Source organism: Lampetra planeri, chromosome 25, assembly GCF_965212315.1.
Source record: "Lampetra planeri chromosome 25, kcLamPlan1.2.h2, whole genome shotgun sequence".
NCBI lineage: Eukaryota > Metazoa > Chordata > Hyperoartia > Petromyzontiformes > Petromyzontidae > Lampetra > Lampetra planeri.
In genome coordinates, this window is record NC_136131.1 from 5882132 (window position 1) to 5904413 (window position 22282).

Genomic DNA, 22282 nt, shown 5'->3' on the forward strand with positions numbered 1-22282 from the left:
GCCCGCCGGACCACGTGACGCCGAGCGCGTTTGGAACTCGGGATGAACGATTTGGGGGAAATATCTAATTGCGATTTTTTTTTCTTCTTGGTTTTTTCGGTAAAGTCACGTAGAAGGGAAATAATAAAATAATAAAAATGAAACATCATAAACACCTTTTATTATGTTTTATGTTTATTATTTTATTATTTCCCTTCTACGTGACTTTACCGAAAGAACCAAGAAGATGAATCCCTGCAGTCACGAAAGCTTTAAATCGAGATTTTTTTCTGACAGATATTGCGATTTGATTTGCGATTACATTTTTAAAAGTCAAGCCTCAGTTCAATATTCACTGTGTAATAGATTTTTTTAAATGTGATGGAGCATTGCCACACGATACCATCAAAATATAAACTGCTCTGTATATTCTAATGCAAGGATGAGAACTTAAAATATATGAATTGCTTCCAACATGCCTTTATTGAGATGTTTTAATTGAAAAAGAACAATCAAACATATAACAATTGTTAAGTTAAATAAATAAAGTTATAATAAAAAAACATTCAAATAAGAAAGTAATAGGACATTCCAAATTTGCTAATCGCAGTTACAAATTTCGATTTTAAATCGATTAATCGTTCAGCCCTATAATTGGTGCGTGCCCGATGCCACGAGCCACCCCTACCCCCTACACCAGGGGTGGGAAACCTTTTTTCTGCCAAGGGCCATTTGGATATTTATATAACATCACTAGCATAAGTACCCGGCGTTGCCCGGGGGAAAAATATATTTTTTAATAACCTTACATATATACACACCCTCACCACTCACCCTCACCATTCACCCTCACCACTCTCCCTCACCACTCTCCCTCACCACTCTCCCTCACCACTCTCCCTCACCACTCTCCCTCACCACTCTCCCTCACCACTCTCCCTCACCACTCATCCTCACCAATCACCACTCACCACTCACCCTCAACACTCACCCTCACCACTCTCCCTCACCACTCACCCTCACCATTCACCCTCACCACTCTCCCTCACCACTCTCCCTCACCACTCTCCCTCACCACTCATCCTCACCAATCACACCCTCACCAATCACCACTCACCACTCACCCTCAACACTCACCCTCAACACTCACCCTCACCACTCACCCTCACCATTCACCCTCACCACTCTCCCTCACCACTCATCCTCACCAATCACACCCTCACCACTCTCCCTCACCACTCTCCCTCACCACTCATCCTCACCAATCACACCCTCACCAATCACCATTCACCACTCACCCTCAACACTCACCCTCACCACTCACCCTCACCATTCACCCTCACCACTCTCCCTCACCACTCTCCCTCACCACTCATCCTCACCAATGACACGCTCACCAATCACCACTCACCACTCACCCTCAACACTCACCCTCACCACTCACCCTCACCATTCACCCTCACCACTCTCCCTCACCACTCTCCCTCACCACTCATCCTCACCAATCACACCCTCACCAATCACCACTCACCCTCACTCACCCTCACCACTCACCCTCACCACTCAACCTCCCCTCACCACTCACTAATCACCACTCACAATCGCCACTCACAACCGCCCTCACCATTATATTTTTGCCCCAGTCAACGCCGGATATTTGCTATTCGTAGCAGTTTATTTCAACTCTATAAGCAACTTATATTAAAGAGGAAGCGCGATCCAAAAGTAATTTACAACCTTCGATTAGTCCTTTGTGCGATTCAAAGAATCGATTCCTGGCATGTTGGGGGTTTACATTTTGAATGATAGAGTTTCATTTTCATTGTTATTTTATTTTTGTTATTTTTTCAGGAGTTTTTAATTACATTTTTGCCCCGGTCAACGCCGGATATTTCCCGTTCGTAGCAGTTTATATCGACTTTAACCAACTTATAGTGAACGGGAATCGTCCGAATCTAAATGAATCTACAACCTTCGATTCCTTTGCGCGATTCAGAGAATCGATTCTTGGCGCGTCGGGTTTAAAAGTAATTACACAGTTGTTTTTTCATTGGTATGTAATGTTTGAAAGTTTTCATAAGATTTTAAATGTATTTTCCCCCCGGGCAACGCTGGGTATATCGAGTTTATACCACAAATGCGTGCGCATATTTTTAACGGGAATTAAAAATGGCGTCCACCCGGCAGCGAATGCGTCGCTACCCGTTGCCAGGGGCAACCGCCGTCCAATGAAACTGCGTATGGTCCGGCGACACACAGACACACACACACAGACAGACAGACAGATTTGCGATTTTATATATATAGATTCGCGGGCCATACAAAATTATCAACTTAAAAATTAGCCTGTTATATTTGGTCAAACATTTAATTAACTCACCTCTAATGGGATGGCTGGAACTGCTTCTCTTTGGCGAGGCGTGTGATGTTAGCTGGTTTTGATGTTGCTACTCGCAACTGCTTTTACAGGTTTTTTCATAGATTTATTGAATTTCGAGTCCCGCCCGCGGTTGCCTTGGCAGGGCCACACCAAATGATTTCGTGGGCCTCATACGGCCCGCGGACCGGACGTTCCCCACCCCTGTCCTACAAGAACAAGAATCTCGATTTTTATCCCGGAGGAATCCGATGAGCTTTGAAGCGCTTTTTCCATAGCTGTCAAAAGGGGCGCGGGTCAGAAAGTTAAAAGAAAACCTCCCGCCAGCGAGTTATGTTACTCACCGCCTTCACCAATGTGCAGTCTTATTGAGGGCCCTGTGTTGTTGTCTTGCTGTGGTCTGGGACTGTTGTGGTTTATTCTTGAAAATTTATGATTATTAATTTTCGGACTTATCATACAATTTGTACCCATGTACGTTCTTTGTTATAATTGGTAAATTCACGTTTCGTGACTCGCTGACCTTTTCTATATTTCACAATACATTATCGCTTTTTTGTTTCCGTTGGAAACTTGCCGACGCGCCCCGCCTGCCGGACGACATCGGTGACGAAGAGCTTCGGAGCTCATCGCATTCCTCCGGGGCGAACGCAGATGGCGACGAAGTCCGTGGAGTGACGGTCACCGCGTGGTTCAAACGCCGCGCTTAGATCCAAAACGCGCGGGGAACCGAGAGCCCCACTCCCACCCGGCGTCCGATGGTTCGACTTTTGTCAGAAATGTCACTCACCGTTCGGTCTCCGAGCGATCGAGAGCTTCGTTAAACACCCAATACGCTTTCGCGACCAATATTATTCATAATAGGCTTTTTTTTGGGTGAGATCGCGTTAATATAATTGCGTCGTGAAACCCGCCACCACCCGACAACAGACAATTTGTAAGGTTTGTCACGTAACCAAAACATTTCTTAATGCAGATCACCCACCATACGTCAATTGTGATCAACTGTGAGCAGAGAACCGATACTTGCTATTTTCGTGCACACAAAAAACGGCAGGATGTACAAGCACAAGGTGCATGCACAACATGTTGATTACCCTATGAATAACCCAACCGGTAATGTATATCCATAGTAATTTATATGCATTAATCAATCCCCCCCCACCCACTTTTTTCCCTTTGGACCGGGTTGGCTCACAAGTAACATCACATTCATCTCTATTTGAGAACGAAACAGGGTTTCTCCACAAATCTCGCCTGATGATGCTCGTTGTAATGACAGGCGAAACGTCGTACTCGAATTGTAAATGTAGTGTTTACTCTCCAACACATCGTGTGCCGCGCTAGTAAGGAATTGTAATGTTTTGTTTACGTGACAAACCTTATTAATTGGCTGTCCGGTAGTGGCGGGTTTAACAACACATTTATATTTACGCGATCCAACTTCAAAAAAAAAAAACTTATGGATCGAGAGCTTAGTTCGAAGGAGTCGCTTCGCGGACACGTTGCCCATCTTTACGCTCAAACTCCAGGAAAATTGCGCACTTCAGTTGCCGGTTGACATTCGGAATGGAGTGAAACTCTCTGAATAAGGGTGTATGGCAGCAAGAGCAGTTTATGCGAATGCTGCCGCAAGAGGTCACACGTTTGGCGCTACGGTCCTTGGCTATGCATGAATGTCCTGCCAAGTTTTCGCAGTAGGGGGCGATGTTGCTGTGATCCCAATGGAATAGAGAGTACAAGTTACTATGTACAGTATTTGTTTTCGTGTACAAGCAACCATATAACTCATGCAGAATTGACAGTGAACGAACAACCTCCACTCACAAACAGCAAGGCGCCAGGCCCTGAAATCGAACCCAGGCGCTTCTTGCAGTGAGGTGCGAGTGTCATCAATGCACTGCCACCCTGGGTCAGCAAGCGACATGCAAAGACAGGCAAACGCACGCTCCACCGTGGCGTCTCCAAAAGCAACTTTATTTGTAATTCAAAAAGCACGACAGCTCGCAGCGCCAATGCGCATCATACGACAACACGTAACACAACAGTTTGACAGCATGACAGCTCGCAAATTTCCGTGCAGATCGCAGTGCACAGCTTGCGGCGAACAGCATGGAGCACAACAGTTTGCACTCGTAGCACGCAGCTACGATGTGCAGCAGGACGCTCGCAGGATGCAGCTTGTGGGCGCAGCTCCATCAGCAGCAAGCAGCGGCAACAACAATGTCTTCCAACAGCAAGAGAGGAATGAGCCAACGTGGGAAGAGGCACATGTGCGGCTTGTGCTGGTGGCTGGCTTGAAAATGTGTTATTGTTGAATGTGACAGCAGGGTCAAATAACGAGTTCGCTAATTGGTTACTGATCAGTGTAAGAGTTGGTTCTAATAACTGGTGGGCTAGAGATAGGGCTAGAGTTTGTGTGGCTTCACACTAACCACTCTTCTTCCGATTTCAATGGATGGTCCTTTTAGTTTTTAGTCTCTTTTCATTGCTGTGTCCACAAGGCCCACACAACCACACGGCCCGCAGAGGGCACAGCCTGCAGCCCTGCAGAGCCCGCAGAGGGTGCAGCCAGCACGGAAGGCCCCATGTCCTCAACATATCGTGCAACAATCCACTCCCTGGCAACGCCGTGCCGTTCTCGGGCATCACGGTAAAGTCTCTCAATCCCCCCCCCCCCACACTGCCTCATGCCCAACCCCCAAAACTACCTGAATCTCCTAGATTACACACGCAGGGGTCACGTTGCGAGAACACCGTGTTTCCTTTTCCACAATCAACAGCAATTATCTCCAAGGCAAACAGAAATGTGACATGAGCAGCTTATTTTAGGCTGTGGTGTGCGGTTCTGGTTGCAGCCTGTGAGTAAATAATTATCATCCGAAAAAAAAGCGGTTTAAATAATTGTCAGCTCTTCTTCACGCCCTCCAAATAAGCTTCAACACTGGCAGAAGTGCATGAACATCGCAAATCAAGTAAAAAAGACAAGAAGCGTACGTACATCAGTGCACAACGACCACAACCGCCGCGGCACGGACACGAAACAGGCAGCGCCGAGGCCACTCACTCGGGGCCACTGGGACCCTGAGGCCACCGGAGGACGATTCGGAAGAGCGCCACACGGGTTTGGCCACCTAAGCCAACCCGGCTCAGGCGGGCGGGCCTGACGCACCGCAAGCACCCCCGGCGGCTCCTTCGCTCCCCTAGGGCGGGACGGGGGACGCGGGGGGTAGAGACCCCGGGCCGGGAGGGAGGGGGAGGCCACTACTCGAGGCGGCCACCCTTGAAGTGGCGCTTGACGCGCGAGTAGGGCCCGAGTGAGTCATCCGTGATGAAGTCCCACAGCACCTTGACCCAGGAGTCGTGCTGCGGCAGGTCCTCGTAGAACTCGGGGGCGATCTTCCTCACCTGGCACCGCACGTACGCAAACATGAGTTTAAGTTCAATCGTTATTTAGATTATTCCGCTCGTTTAGCTGGGAAAGCCTCACCCAGTCTCAAGACTTCTTTTTCAGGAGGCTCCTGCCCATTGTTTGAAGTATGGGGTGATGTTGCTGCTGCTATGTGATCCCAATTGAGTAAATTATTTGCGGGAAATGTGCATCTGGATTTGTGGTCAGCACCGGTTACATTTTATTTTTACGCTCGTTATTTTGTTGAGTTTTTTTACTCAATCTGTAATGGGCATTGTCCAGTGGCAAACACTGTACATAACACAACTGTATTGTCCATAATATAGGTTTTTGGGTTAGATTGCGTAAATATATAAATGTGTCGTTAAAACCCACCACCACCCAACACAGCCAACTAGTAAGGGTTGTCACGTAAACAGAACATGCCAATTCGTCACTAGTACAGCACACTGGTGTGTTGGAGAGCCAAGCCACAACATTAAAATGTTGTGGCTTGATAACCCTTACTAGTTGGCTGTGTCGGGTGGTGGCGGTTTTTAACGACACATTTATATATTTACGCGATTTAACCCAAAAACCTCTTATGGATGATATTGGTCGCAAAAGCCTACGTGTTAAAAACAACTGTATTGCATGGAAACAAAGTTACCACAGGTTAAGCTTCTCTGAAATTACAGTCCCAAGTTTTGCCACATTTAAGCGAGTTGTAAAACTCTCCATCATGCTCCGGAGAGCTCGTTTCCAGCCACTGGTTGTACAATTCATGCAGGAGAGTCTTCCTGCATCACAATAATTCGGCCGGGTGACTCAGTGGTAGATGTCCGTGAGTTCAAATCCAGGTTGGAGTGTTGACTCAGCCCATCGTTCATCTGGGGTCGATACAATTAGTACCACTTTGTGAGTAAGTCAACAGAAATTGTCCTATGTATGTACTTGTCCCCACCATACGAATCCGGAATATCCACCACTGGCTGACACACTGACTCACACACCGACACAAACCCACACGAATTCATACTGATGCTCACTCACACACTGACACAACAAAGATCCCCTGGAGAGCATTAACAGACTTTTGGGCCAAGTGATATTAGTTAGCATCTATGAAGGCCGGCACCGCACACGAGTAAACGGGTCGCCAGAATCCTTTGTGTCCCTTGTGGCGATGTTTACACACTGCACCAGGAACTCATTGGATGCTTAGTCAACCTCGGGGAGGCCCAGGACCATTTGAGATAATCGTCAATGGTGTTGGCCATGAAAAGGAATCAAACTCGGGTAGCTGGGTTCATTGTGCAGCGCTGTAACCACAACACTACCACTTCCCACAGCACACTGAATCCATCCCAGGTCCTTCTTGCTCTTAGGCACGGGTCTTAGCACTGTACCACCTTGCCACCCACATTACGTGTCTATGTGCGAGTCTGCGTATGTGTGCTAGTATGCGAGCACGCACGTGTGAGTGTACGCATACACGCGTGAGTGAATGCGTGTGTGCGTGCGTACGCGTTCGTGTGTGCATAAGTGTGTGCGCGCGTATGTATGAGTCAGCCTGGGCCTGGCTCACCAGAGGCAGCCGGCAGCCCGGGATGCTGGGGAAGTCGTGGTGCTCCATGTGGTAGCCCACGTTGAACGTGAGCATGTTGAGCGGCCCGTAGTAGGAGTACGTCTCGTGGCCCTTGAGGAACATGTAGTGCTCGGCGATGAAGTGACCCGAAATGGGGTGCAGGCCCATGCAGAGCAGCGAGCCGGCCACCATGTACACCACAGGCTTGGCTCCCAGCAGCGCATACACCAGCGCGTTGAAGGCCACCTGAACAGCGATGTTGATGAACTCCATGTGGGTGAAGGGCTTGGGGTTAATGCAGAGCGGCCGCACCGTATAAAAGAGTGGCTGCAGCAGGATCCACACGAGCTTGCGCGCCGTCGTGCAGAAAAACCAGCCTTCGAAGTCCGTGGGGATGTCCACGTCCACGCCGTCAGCACCCAGATAGCGGTGGTGGTCCAGGTGGTACTTCTTGAATGAGATGGAGTAGGGCAGGCCAATGGGCAGGTTGGCGAACATGCCATACCAGCGGTTCCACTGCACACGGCTGCTCCCAAAGGCCACGTGGTGTGCGATCTCGTGGATGGCCAGAGTCATTGAGTGATTGATGCAGCCTCCGAACACATAGGCCCAGAAAATGACCCACTTCCACGGCAGGTCCTTCACCAGGTAGAAGGCCACCAGCTGTGCTAGCACCATGGCCAGGATGATCCACTTGAGGCGGGGGTCAGAGCCCATGAGGGTCTTGATCTGCGGATATTTCTCTGTGGAAGGCATCGATCGGGAAAAGTATGTTTTTATGTTGAACTTCTTTCGCAACGTACGCACTCAATCGTCCTCATCGGATGTCCGGGGAAGGACAACAAACTAAACACAAAAAGCAGTTCTAAAGAAATGAGTTTTCAATTTAGACTTAAAAGTGCATAGCTCCAGTGGCTTCCTAATTTCGGAAGAAACAGCCTTCCAGACGGCCGCAGAAGCGCATCTGAAAGCGCGTGATGTGGCAACAAAGCGCGCGATGTGGTCACATAGCACTCAGCGTTTGCACACAAGCGAGAGCGTGTTTTGGGAATCACACAGCGGCACCAGTCACTGTGTGCAGGCACCGTGGAGGTCAGCTATTACTCAGTCGCGTGCCCTTCACGGTAATTTAAACACCTGGCATTAACGGACAACTCTTTACACAGCGCAGGAAAGGAGCGCTTACCAACCAACGCTGCTGAAAAGAAGTGTAAGTAATGTGGAGAAGTCGACAAGAGCAGTCCTTAGGAGTTTTTATTTTATTTACCAGGTAAGGCCCACTGAGCTATATAGTTCTTTTTCAAAAGTGACCTGGACACAAATGACAGCTCAACGAAGCTGCTTATAGTCGCCAAATTGTTCTAAATGCATGTTTCTAAATGTGGAGGTAAAAACCAGAGAACCCGGAGAAAATTTCACACGAACACGGGGAGAGAAAACACGCAAACTCCAAATAGACAGCAGGCGTCAGGGTTGGGTTTGAACCCACGATCTCCTGTATACCAGGCGAGGTTGTTTATATCTCGCCATCCTCGTGCCTAGTTTGTGAGTGGGCAAGGTAATGACTGAGAATACTGTATAAAAGGGCGAGTGAGCAAAGTGGGTGGGTGACTGGAATGGGAGTTAGAGCGTAGCACGCTGCGCTACGAGCCCAGTGACCCACGTTATCATCCAGTTTACGCCCAACACCGGGAACTTTTATCTGAACTGGTTTCGAGCCTTCCCTAGGTCGACTCGGCCTCAAAAGAGGCCCTGGTGCAATGTGTAAACATCGCCGCTATAGAGATAAAGACGGCCGGGCGTGGTTGCTGGCCACCCACCCCCTCGTGTGTCGTGTCGGCCTTAATAGGTTCTCGTTAACAGCACTTGCCCCAACAATCTGCCAAGGCTATACGGGGGGGGGGGCATCTTTGTCTTTGGGCGAGTTGTCGTGACCTGCAGTGTTGGGGGCGAGTGGTTGAGACGTGTGGGTCTGGCTTTGTCCCGAGTGTTCAGCACGGAGGCGAGGCCGTGCCACTGCTATTCAGTCGCCTGAAATCAAATGTTTCGCTCCGGATGACCGCTGCCAAGTATGATCTTGTGTTTTGATTACAGTGTGCTGATCTTAAAGGTGCATTGAAAAAATGCTATACTCCTGCTGTTATGGAGTGACTCATGCAGCCAACTATGGCTGTAAAGTTTTGTAGTACATGTTATGATCACTGTTACATTACTTTTATAGCTTTATTTTGGTGATTTCGAAAACGTTTTGGTTTAGCCATATTTGTTTGTTGTAGTACAGACTGATAACTTTAATCTAAATTGTCTTATGGTTGTTATTGTTTGACTTGCATCCCACTGGGATTTTTTCACACAGCATTGAATTACGGTGTTTTTTTCTGGAAGACTTTGCTGTTTTTTCCTGGATTTTTCTGTTTGCGCGTAGTCACTTTAAGATGTTTATGTTTTTGTTTGTTGCGGTTGCACCCGATTCAAGAGCCGAATGGCTCACAGGGCTATACCTAATAAATTAAACTGAAATGAAACTGTGCACAGGGCACGAGGCGTGCGAACGCGAGGTGCTCGGTGGATGTGGTTCAGACTCTCATCCCCCTACACCGCCCCCCTCGAATGCTGTGCGGGAGTTCAACACGGGCCACGCGGCAGGGGGTGTCGAAACTGCTGAGACTTCTCACATTTGCAACCGTTTCAAAGGTCACCAATCGCAACAGCTTCACCTACTGCAGATTAAATTGGCTTGGGTCACCGACTGCGTTGTACTGCCGTGACGCGTGCGGATGCATTCGTGCCTGCAATTGGGCTCCTCCATCTATCCCGAGTTGTCGCCTTCCCAAGTTCTCGCCTGGCCGAGACTCAACAAGCTTCACTCGCCTACGCCAGGCTCGTGGATGCGCGCATTAACAACAACAACAACATCGTCGTCGTCGTCGTCTTCAATCACGGCGGGACGGACCCACGGTGGACGAGGGAATCCCCCAGAGCGCAGCGATGACCGCCCGGCACCGGCAGGCACCGACCTCCTCCTCCTCCTCGTAGCCGCGTCAACGGCAACTCAGAGTGGTCAACTGAGCTGACTCAGCGGGGCAACTCCCCTGCCACTCCCGAGAGCCAGGACCCCCCCCATTAGACCCCCCTCTAGAGACAGACCCCCCCCCCAGACACTTCTAGAGCCCCCCACCACGACAAGCAGAGCCCGAGACCCTCAGCTGAGCCCCCCCCCCCCCAAAGACCCCCTCCTACAGCCAGACCTCCCGCAGCCTTCCAATGTGAAACAACCCAGAGACCCCCACCCCGCTCGCCTCACGGGCCAGAACCCCCTAGACCCCCCTCTAGAGCGAGACCCCCTTCCCACACCCCTCGCCCCACGACTACCCCGGGCGGCTCCTCTCGTCGCTGACCGGGGAGGCCCCCCACGTTCGCAGGAGGCCACGGAAGGCGCCGCTCAGTGCGAGCCGCGGCCTCGCCGGCTCCAGCGTCGTCCGCGTGTGTCTCCCCACCCACCCACCCCCGCGCGCGGAACCTCGCTACGTACCCAGTATCTGTCGGCGGCGGTCGGCGTGCGGCTGCTCCGTGTAGCTCCACGTGAAGTCCGCCGAGCGGGAACGCGAAGCGCCCATGGCGGAGAGCGGAGAGAGCGGCGGGCGGCGGCGGGGAGGAGACGGGGCGGAGTGACGTCACGCGGTGGGCGTGGCGGGGCGATCTCTCGCGAGCCACGTGACGGGGGTCGTGTGGGGGGTGGGGGTGGCGCCCAAGGAGGGGAGGGGCCTGCGGGGAGAGCCACGGGGGTTCAGCCACGTGATGATACCGGGGGGCGGGAGAGGGGGGGGGCACGTGACGATGCCGGGAGGGGGCGAGAGGAGGGGGGGCACGTGACGATGCCGGGGTGGGGGAGAATCACGTGACGACGCGGGGGGGAAGAGGGGCGGGGCGAGCCACGTGACGATCACAGCCGAGCACGTGATCGCTGTTGCATCTCCAGCAAGCCGCCCGTTAGCCACGAGGTGGCGTCAACGTCAAACCACGGCGCTTGTGCCAGGCTAGGTGCACACTGAGCTCACGTCAAGTGTCCAAGGCTCGCTGCTGATAGGGACAGGCCCAGGTGCCATGGGCTGACTGCCTGAGATGACTGGCAGATGCCCCCCACTGTGCCCCCCACTGTGCCAACTTGCTGCGTCCGTCGTGAGCGTCGCTCCTGCGCCCTCTGCTGTTATTTCTCACCTCTCAACGCTCCTATCGTTATTCCAAGCACTCACCACCACCCACCTCATCATCCCAGCACTCACCACCACCACCCACCTCATCATCCCAGCACTCATCACCGCCACTCACTTTCACCACTCTTCATCCTCACCGATCCTCACTCTTCTATCAGCAATACATTTCACAGGGGCTTATCCACGCCTCCCATGGTGGCACAGTAATTAACGGGCCCATAATTAGCCCCTCACATCAAACCTCAGCGAATTGTTACGATTCGGAGACGCGAGTGGATCCAAGTGGCGAGGAGTGGAGCTCCATTCGTGCTCGCAAGAGAAACGTGCATCCTGGATTTTTCTGTTTGCACAAAGTCACATAGTCACTTTGAGATGTTTTCTTGTTCATGTTTTTGTCTTTTGTTTGTTGCGGTTGCACCCGATTCAAGAGCCGAATGACTCACAGGGCGATACCAAATAAATAAAACTGAAACTGAAAACTGATTGCAACCACCAACGGTACAAACCGGCCACGTGGCTCCCCGGTGGAGCGAGTGGCTCTCAGCAACCCTGAAGGTGCGAGAGTTCAAATCCTGGTTGGGGCGGATGACTCGCCCTATCATCATCCCTTCCGCCGGGGTCGATACAATGAGTACCAACCATGTGGGAAAACAGGCGTTGTTCTCTGGCGTAAGAACCCCCGCCATAGGAATGCGGAATTTCCACCACCGGCTGTGCAGGCGAGTAACCAGAAGATGAGCACCAATGAGTCAATGGTCATTTAAGCATAAAATCGCTTTGACTTTTTAATGAAAAATAACCTCGCGCACAAAGCGACACGTGCAACGCAGAGCGTGAAATAATCGGTGAGTGCCGCGTAGGGCCGACCAGGGGACCGAGCGTGGGCCCGTGGTGGTGGCGGTGATGGTGGTGATGGAGATGATGGTGATGATTTTGATGCTGGTGAATGTGGCACTCGGAGCTGAAACTGAGACACGGTGCCTCTGGTCCAGGTTTCTGCAGTGGAGTGAGATGAGAGGGGAATGCGTGTGTGCGTGTGTGTGTGTATGCGTGACTGCGTGTGCGTTGATCACGACGTGAAGGACCACGGCTGCACGGAGGTAGCGCAGCGCTCTCCTTCCTACCTGTGCGTCACGAAGCTCAACGCACGACAGGCACTCTACGGGGTGCTGTAAAGTATCCGTCAGACAACTATAAATATCTCAGCCAGTCCAAACTACGGCAGGCGAGAGGCACGTGGAGCCACTCGGGGAAACGCGGAGCCACTCTGGGAGACGTGGGGCCCCCGGGAAGACGCGGGGCCGCGTGGAGCCCCGGGGACCAGCGTCCTCCTGCCCCAAGCATCGTGTCGCCCTGGAGGACGCAGCCACGTGGAGACCGAGGACGCTGTCCCCCAACTCCGACTCCTCACGGGGGCCGCGGTGGCGACGTGGAGCTGCTCCTGTTCAGAGCTTCCCACCTCCTCCTCCTCCGACGGCCATTGCACCTGCGAGGAGGAGGAGGAGGGGCAGAAGGCATTGGGACGTGACGCACGGCGCGTCCAGGGTCGCCGATGGGTTAAGAAAGCGCCTGCACTCTACGTCCACATCCCGCATGCTGCACGCTTCACGAGGGGGCAGAGAGGTGGAGAGGGGAGGAGGGAGGCCATGCTTGTGGCAGAAAACGAGGGTCTGTCAAGACGGGCACTCAGCTAGGACGTGAGAAGAAAGATTGGAGGTTGTGGCATGAGACACTGATGATTGTGTTATTGCTCCGCTTGTTTAGCCAGAAAAACTTCACTGAGTCTTAAGAACCTTTTTCAGGAGGGTGCTGCCGCGTTTCCCAATTGAGTCATTGGCAATGTAATTTTTCTAATTTGGACCGTGACTCTAGCACACAATGGCCTACTCTTATTTTAATGATGTCAAGGAATCTTTAACGTCCGCTGTGAAGCATACGGCGCCGCGTATTCTAACAGCTCATACCGCAGTAGAGTGGGGAGTGGTGGCGCAGTGGTTAGCGCACTACCCGACAAACCCAGTGCCCTAAGTTCGATTCCCACTCATGGCCAAAACTGGTGACAATGATCTGAACCCATCTTGAGCCTCTCCTAGGTCGACTCAGCCTGAAATGAGTACCTGGTGCTGTGTGTAAATATCGCCTCGAGAGGCAAAGGCAGCCGGGCGTGGTGCTGCCCACCCACCCCCTCGTGTGCTGCGCCGGCCTTCATAGGTGCTACTCGCTAACTGCAATTGCCCCAACAGTGTGTTAAGGCGTGTGTTATTGTGCGTGTGTGTGCATGCGCAGCACCTGCACGTGTGTGGGTTGAACACGCGGCCTCGCCGCCGGCACCGCGCGTCTGTGGCTTTGCACGCGCACTGGCACGTGCGTGCGTCCTGCCGGTAGAGGTGCGCGTGGCGGGGGGCACAGGGGGAGCACCCAGGGGCACTGCGTGGTGGTGGCAGCACAAAGAGCACACTGGTGTCACGGGCAGCACCGCCAGCACACTGGCATCACGATTGCGTGGCTGACAGGAGAGATCCGCGTGGACCTCATCGGTCGGCTAGGTCCCGTAACCGGCCGGGTCATGGTAACGAGAGGCGACGCGAGGTGCCGCTGCTCAATGGAGGTGGCACTCATCTCCTCTTCACGCCCCTGCAGAGCCAGTGGTGGGGAAAAAATCCACATTTCTCTGTCGCCTGTGACGGGGGCGAGTCCATAAGACAAACGCTGTTAAATTCGCTACAAAGTGATTCTTATTTTATCGACGCTGGAGGAAGGGTTGATGGGCTGAGTCAAGCCCCCCCCCTGACCTTTATTTGAACTCTCGACAATCTGGTTGCTGCGAGTCGATCTGCCTTAACAACGACGTCAGCAAACCCCACACAACACCTCCCGTCCTGTGGTACAGGTGCAAAGCAGTGAGGCTTTCTCAAATGTGTTCGTGTTGCCCCATCGAGCGAGCGATAGCCCTGAAGACGATTTGGTAGAGCCATCGTTCACTCGTCCCCCGTTCTAAATGAGACCGCGCGGTGGAATGGACGTCGCGCCAGGCTAGGTGCACTCACCTGCTCGGCGGCTTGCGGCCGTGTTTCTTCCGCTCTCTCCGGACACCCGGCTCTTTCTTCCCGTTGCGAAGCGGTGTCCGGCTGCGAGCGAGCAGAGGGACACACCGTGACTCTCGTGAGTGCAGCGCGCACGTGCCCCGTGACGGCCGTTAACCGCGACCGCAACGTTCACAACGGCCACGGAACCAAACAAAACCGATCTGAGCGACACGCGCAGGTCACGCACCCTCACCTGTCTGGCGCCGGCTGCTGCTGTGGCGGCGGCTGCTGCTGCTGGGCGGGCTCCCTGCGAGGGAGAGACAGCGAGTGAGACGAGAGGGGACCCCCTGCAGGAAACTCGCACTGCACGCCCCTCTACCCCGCATCCATGTGTGTCTGTGTGTGCGTATATGTGCTCACGAACAGAACTTGCCCCAACAGGCTTTGTGGGCTATGTGGGAAGGGGGGGGGGGGGCCTTTGTGTGCGCGAGTGTGTGATTGAGTGAGTGGGTGAGTGCTTATGGCCAGTTCTGGTTTGGCGGCGGAGGTTTCACTCAGAATCAGTTGAGTGCCATTATCTTTTCATCGGTTGCACACTGCTGTGATGAAGCTACCTAGTATTTTGCTCCACAAGAAGCTCCAGGTCTTCTCAGCCACAGCTATATCCTCCCTTATCTATGCTTGTGAAACGTGGACCCCTCTGAAGGAACAATTTGTGCCGGTTTGAAACATTCAGGCTGGTCTGCTTACGATCCATCCTATAATTAACCAGACTGGATTTTGTGAGGATGGGATTGTGTCCAAACATTTGGACGCAGTCCCATCAGTGAGCTCCTCCAGTAGGCAAGGCTGAGTAAGCCCGCATGCCCAGCCACCGCATGCCCAAACAGCTTTTGTTCGGCTGAATAGAGGGAACTAAATGGATGCACCACAGGCGAGAGAAGAGATGGACTGATGTGGTACAGGAGGATGTGGAGCCGATTGGACTTGGAGATGACTGGTAACAGCGGTGTCAAGATCGGCCTCTGTGGAGGAGGCTCGTGAAGGATGCTACTGGGCAGTCAGAGGCAGTCGCCTTCCATCAACAACGGAGGGTGGAGGAGTGACGCTCACAACAACCAACGAGCGGAGCAACGGGCAGCTAAAACGCAAGTTGGCACAATGGGGAGCACAGGCGGTGGATCTCCCTGTCATCTCAATCAGTCAGCACCTCGATCTGTACCTAGCCTGGCACAAGCACCGTAGTGACATCATGGCCACTAAGTGGCAAATGACGGCTGTTGTTCAGTGGGTGAGTCGATAGGTGAGTGAGTGGGTGAACGAGCGGGCCGCTCACCTGCACTCGCACGACGTGTGCTCCACAAACGTCATTTCCTCCAGGCGATGATCCTGGAGCGGCCTGATCAGCAGCACCTGGGGATGACACGAAACGGGGTCAACGGCAAGCGGTGCCACACCCAACCATCCAAACACCCAATCTTCCCACCACCCAATCACCCATCCTTCCAAATCACCCAACCTCCCCCTTATATCAACAAGCAGAAAATTTGCCTCCTCCACATACCTGTCCCTCTACATAAACAAAAGTCTTTTTAAACATCCCACCAGCCATTTTCTTACAAATCATGAGCGCGAATCATTTGTTATACAATACCTGCCGATGGAATCGGGCCGCTCGCGTCAAATCCAAAGTGCCGATCCATCACGGTCATGTTGACTGCGCCACAGTGCAAAGTGCCGCCTCGCTGCGCTCTTCACTGTCTGCTGTCCCCTCTGAAGTAGGGCCCTTGCCCAAAACGTCAGCCTACCGCACGTGTTTTTGTTACCGAGCTGCGGGCTCGTGGTGGTTGGCGTTAAATGCCACCGCGGGAGCGACGATCAACAATGTTAGAGCCAATCAGAATCCTCGCCTGTGGAACAGCCTGTCGGGGGATCTGAGGGCTTCACAATCATGAAGCTATTTTACGTGAAATCTAAAAACTTACTTTTTTAAATTTGCTTTTACTTAAGATAATTTGACAGTGTTTTTTTTTATATGCCTTTGTTAGCAATTGAAAATGCGATTTTGTTCTTGCACTTTAGTCTTTTAACAATGTTTTATTTTACCTGTACAGCACTTTGAATGGCTTCTTTTGCACGAAATAGTGCTATAGAAATAAAGACTTTATTGATCCTATTTCATTATTGCTGCCCACGCCTTCGTTTTTCATTCAGTGTTCCTGTTCCCCCCGTAGACTGGAGTATAGGCACATCACGAATAACAATAGCGATAGGTATACTGGATGCAGTGTGCCGGATGTGAAACAAAAATACCACCCCTTTGTGGAATCACCGGGGGGGGGGGGGGGTTGGATCTCGGGGGCCCTGCCGTGCGCCCCTCCTCACCTGCAGGGTGACGTTGGCCGTGGCCGTGGCCTCGCATCGGGCCGACTCGTCCCCGCAGCAGCCCGAGCAGCGGCGCAGGGCGACGCACGCGGGGCGGAAGAACCACTCCACGGCGCCCGGCCGCTCCGAGGCCACGGACACCATGCGCTCCGCGGGGCGGCACTGCGAGCGGCGCCACACCTCCTCCAGGCGCACCACTGGGTGGTGGAACATTCGCCGTTACATCGGCCGTGCGTACGCTCAAAGACACGTGCGCACTCACCACGCGTACACTAGCCGAGAAGAGCCGGAGCATAGTCTGACGCGACAGGCCAGGCAGCTTTCACACAGTTAGTTACGCAGACCATGAAATGTCGCTTGACCGATGCGAAAGTGAAAAGTCCTTTGTTGCCAAACCGGAGCTGGTCATAAGCACCATCCCCATGTAAGGGTACTCCTCGACTCTCCAAAACTGCCCCTTCACTCATGGGGAGGGGAGGTGGTGGAGTATTTGATGACAGCAGAAGAGTCTCGAACTCTTTCCCAGAGTGAGCAGCAATTGCTATATGATCAGCATACTTAACATAATTGACCAATCGGGAGCCACATCCCTTGACCACACTCACGCATCGATCAGCCGCCCATTGTATTTGTACCAGATGGAATTTCTTCTGGTACAGCCATGGAAAGCTTCGCGAACTACATGGTCAATGAAGACGTTAAACAGTGTAGGGACTAAAGGACATCTCTGTCACACCCCAAGGTGAACAGCGAATGTCTCCCAATTCCCGGCTACGCAACTTTACCCAAGGCCTGCGCACCATCATGAAGGTCCTTAAGGATTGTGAGCAGGTCAGGGACCCCGAAAGCATGAATAATAACCTAAATCCCTGGCCGATTGATGGTAGCATAGGCCCTGGCCAGGTGTGTACGTACATGTGTGCACACACCTGCGCACTCACCTGGCAGGGTGAGTTGCGCCCTGTGCCGCACGCGGCCGAGCCCCGCCTGGAAGTGACACAGAGAGCACGTGAGGTCAGCTGGGTTCGTGACCTCCCTCGTTTCACGCTGCCACTCGCCAGTCTCACGCGTGAGCCGTGGTGCGCGTGTGTAGCGTGCACAGTGCAAGGTCACACAGAAGAGACTCATTGTGACCACACCAAACCGTGAATCTCTGCTTCTGTGAACTCGCACGGTCCTTCAAAATAATAATGATCAGCCATGATCGATCGACTGCTGAATGAAGGCCTCCCTCCCCAAGCCACCACCACCTCTCACGATCCTGCGATGTGACGATCCATCCAGCACCTGCAGGTGAACTGATTTCATGTATCCAACTCCCCCGTGGAGGTGCTCTCAAACATGTTTCATTCCTAGGCTGCCGCTCCATTATTATTCTTGGCCACGGTCCCTTCCAGCTGTGCCGTGTCCTGCCCAAGCCCCACTCACGTCTCTGAACCGTTTGGGTGATGTCTCTAACCTGCGAAAGTTCTATAATCCACACGCTCCTCTTTCTGCCGCTGTATAATTCTCGATGCGAATCTGCGCACTTGTCAGTGTTTGCTCTGCGATGTTCAGCTATGACCGCGCGCTTCTGAACCATACCAGCGCTGAACTAATTCAGCCAAAAGGACCCGAGTCTCAAACACACTTGCAGGATGGTCCTGCTCCATTGGGATGTTTGGCCATGAGAGTTTGGACTCAAGCCGGAAGAACCGGAAGAAACCCCACCACGCGGACACGGGGATGACGCTCAAAGGTCCACACTGGCGTGTTCGTACACCCATTTGCGGCACTGCCATCGCCTGATCATCTCGCAGCTCAACAGAGTTTCACAAATCTCTGTGTGATCTACCAACCCCTGCCTCCCAAGCGCGAGTGTCACAGGCGCGCACAGCCACCGTGGCCTCGTCAGGAGCACGCGTGTGCGGCCAGACACGAAAGTGATCAATCTCGACTGTGCTTCATCACACTCTGTAATTACAGTCTATGTGCAGTCTACCCCGATGTTTGTCGCAAATAGATTTTTGGGTAAATGTGAACCCCTCTGATGAACCCCAACGCGGCGTTCACGTCGATTAATCACCAGGAGCGCAAGGACATATTTCAACGGGGGGGGGGGGGGGGCTATGCAAGATACCACTGTGGGCCCCCCTCCTTTCTCCCGACTCACTCTTCCTGAAATAGCTACGAATGTTTTTAACCTGTTTACAATGTTAGGCTATAACTATATATATACTATTTCAGCTGCACCGTGTATTAGGTTTATAGAAAAACAGTCTCACGGTGACAGTATTGATTAAAAGAAAAATTGTAAAGGTGCAATACTCACAATTAAGTTATCATGCGTCTTGCTTTCATGCCGGTCAATCGGTTTAGGATTTCCTCAAAGGGGGTGGATCGCCCAACCTTATTCTCTATTCGGCTTTGGTCCAGGGGAGACCGCAGGTACATTTTTATAATAAAACAATTGAATAATTTTCTATGAACATGTTTTTACTTGTTGTGGCCGAGTGGGCCCCTATGCATCGCGTAAAGCTGCCGTACACCTCAAAGTTGCGCCCATGCTAATAACCAGGTCGAGACCGCAGAGAGGCATGCCCTGAGGGCTTCCACCTGTAGAACCTCATTTGCCAGAAGGAAAAATATGATAATTGGTTGTTTACCCTTTTATCTGGCAACAAAACTGACACCTTTTTTTTTTACAAGGAGTCATGTTTGCATAGACCACAATACCTGCAGTCGTAATGCAAACAAAAAACATAACTCTGATCATGTATGCACTGTCCATGTGAGACTAGGCTCTAAGGAAAACTGTCTCGGGTGTGGACCAATCAACTTCAAGGACAGTGCATACATTATCAGAGTTATGTTTTTTGTTTGCATTACGTCTGCAGGTATTGTGGTCTATGCAAACATGACTCCTTGTAAAAAAAGGTGTTAGTTTTGTTGCCAGATAAAAGGGTAAAAAAACAATTATCACGGCTTCCACCTGGTTCAATAAAGGAGCTCTCTGCTTTCGCCTCGTCTGACAGTCGGACCCGGTTCATATTTCGGCAAAGCGTTTTGCGGCTGCTCAGATGAGCAGCGAGGCATTGGTGCGCCGCGGTGGCGAGATGTTAACTACCTCGCCTGGTCTGCAGGTCGTGGGATCGATCCTGACACCTGTTCTATATTTGGAGTTTGCATGGTCTCTCTCCCCGTCGTCGCATGCATTTTTCTCTGGGTCCTCCGGTTTTCCCCTCCACATTTAGAAAAATGCGTTTAGTGTTTGGCTGCTATACATTTGCACGCGATAAGCTATCATGTGTCCGTCGCTTACGAAAAAAGAGCTATATCGCTCAATATGCCTTACCTGGTAAAATTGAAATAGTTTAATTTAAAATAAAAACAAGTTTCGTTTAAAATAAAAAGTGTAGTTTACTTTCAAACCTCAATACAGCCATCCAGACACAGTGGCGAAAATTCCACGGTTATATGATGACGGCAATTCTATCTAAATCACAACCATCGTTGATCTTCCCCACAGGATGATACACTACTTTATCGCCCCGGAGAGAAGTATGATGAGCTGAGTCAACATCCCCCAAACCCGGCTTTGAACTCGCGAAATTCCAATTACTGCGAGCCGCCTCTCGCTCTCTGGCGTTACATATCTCCGGAATGAACCCGCGCGTTATCGTCTTCTCGGCAACCACACACCGCACCAACAACTTGGCCAGCGGTGGTTTTCATGAGAGCGCCGTCGTCGTCGTGCGTTACCCCATCACCAGATGGCACAGATCACGCTCCCCACCCACGCTCATTAACCACCTTCACTAACCGCGTTCATTATCCACGCTCGTTTGACCACCAGCAACCACGCGCACCTGTGCTGTGGCCGCGAGCAGCAGCAACAGCAGCAGCAGCAGGGGCCCGTGGGCCCCTTGTCGTCTTCTCCACATGGGGGGCCGTGCCCCCCCCCGTCCGCCTCCAACTCTCGAGAAGCGGGGTCGCTACCCCGCGGGCCCCATGTGGGCCCTGGGGCGAGTCGGTGGAGTCGAGCAGGGCACCCGGCGTCCCGGCGAGACGAGGGGACAGGTGGCGACTTGTGATGTTGGTGGCGATTCGGCGTCTGGGGGGGCCGCCAAAACGTCCCCGGCGTGGAGGCGCCGCTGTCTCCCCGGTCTCCTCCTCCGCGTCTCCCAACTCTCGTCTACCGTGGTCGTCTGGCGCTTAAATAGCGGAGCGGGTGGAGAGGCGGGGCCCGGGGTGTGGGGGTCTCACACCCTCACCTGTCCAGAGAACCCCAACAATTCCACCCCCTCTCTAACTCGCGCAAGACAAAGATCCCCCGTATAACCTTAGCGGACTCCTGGGACAAGTACCGTTTGCGAGCACACTTGACAACACACGAACACGCTGGCATACCAACACTGACACACGAAGACGCTCGCACATTGACAAACACACCACCACACGCACAGACATACCGACAGACACACGGACATTCCAACACTGACACGCGCATCGACACACGGACAAACCAACATTGACCCACACACACATTGACATACGGCTACACCAAAGATGACACCCTGACACATTAATAGTCACCATGCAGTCAGACACCAACACAAAGACACACGAACGAATGAACAAACAGGCTCGCAGACGGACACGGTCACCCACACCACACAGTGACACACCAACACATTCCGACACACTCCCATTCACAAACACAATAGTACACACAAAAACAAAGACCTCCCGTACAGCCTTTAACAGACTTGGGGCAAGTGCTGTTAGCGAGCACCTATGAAAGCCGGCACGGCACACGACGAGGTGAGTGGCCAGAACCATGCCCGGCCGCCTTTGTCTCCCCAGTGGCGATGTTTACACATCGACCAGATACTAATTTCAGGCAGAGTCGACCCAAGGGAGGCCCAGGATCGATTCAGATGATCGACACCGGTGTTGGCCGTGAGCGGGAATCGAACTTGGGTCACCGGGTTCACATTGTAGCGCGCTAATCACTGCGCCACCGTTCCCCACACACAGGCACCAACACTTGACGCTCACGCACACTCGCACCCCTCTTCCACTCTCGAGCGCTTCTCACGCGCCCAGCGCGGCCCCCACTCCACCGGGGGGTCCAGGCTCCACGCCTCGAGGGCCCTCGACCGCGCAGCGTCCCGGGAGGCCCCACTCCGGGTAGAGGGGGGAGGGGGTCGTCGTGGTGGCGAGAAGAGGTTTTGGTATTAAAAATAATGCGGCCAGTGGCTCCAGCATTGAGGCCAGGAACCAGAGGTCGCAAACGGGTTTTGATTCCTTACCCATACCCGGCCGCACCAGGGTCGCAAA

At 52.6% G+C, this 22282-nt stretch overlaps 2 protein-coding genes across 2 annotated transcripts; both read right to left on the reverse strand.

The window, feature by feature from the left end:
• Positions 1-4312: 4312 nt before the first annotated feature.
• On the reverse strand, positions 4313-11026 carry LOC144727275 (sphingolipid delta(4)-desaturase DES1-like). Its single transcript, XM_078605991.1, has 3 exons — positions 10868-11026; positions 7336-8078; positions 4313-5764 (listed from the first exon to the last, which is right to left on the reverse strand). The coding sequence occupies exons 1-3, from the start codon at positions 10950-10952 to the stop codon at positions 5621-5623; spliced, it is 972 nt and encodes a 323-aa protein (XP_078462117.1). The 5' UTR covers positions 10953-11026; the 3' UTR covers positions 4313-5620.
• Positions 11027-12304: 1278 nt separating this feature from the next.
• Positions 12305-21130, reverse strand: LOC144727276 (vascular endothelial growth factor A-like). Its single transcript, XM_078605992.1, has 8 exons — positions 20809-21130; positions 17902-17947; positions 16961-17157; positions 15912-15988; positions 14829-14882; positions 14597-14677; positions 13839-13976; positions 12305-13035 (listed from the first exon to the last, which is right to left on the reverse strand). The coding sequence occupies exons 1-8, from the start codon at positions 20881-20883 to the stop codon at positions 12957-12959; spliced, it is 747 nt and encodes a 248-aa protein (XP_078462118.1). The 5' UTR covers positions 20884-21130; the 3' UTR covers positions 12305-12956.
• Between the last annotated feature and the right edge of the window lie 1152 nt (positions 21131-22282).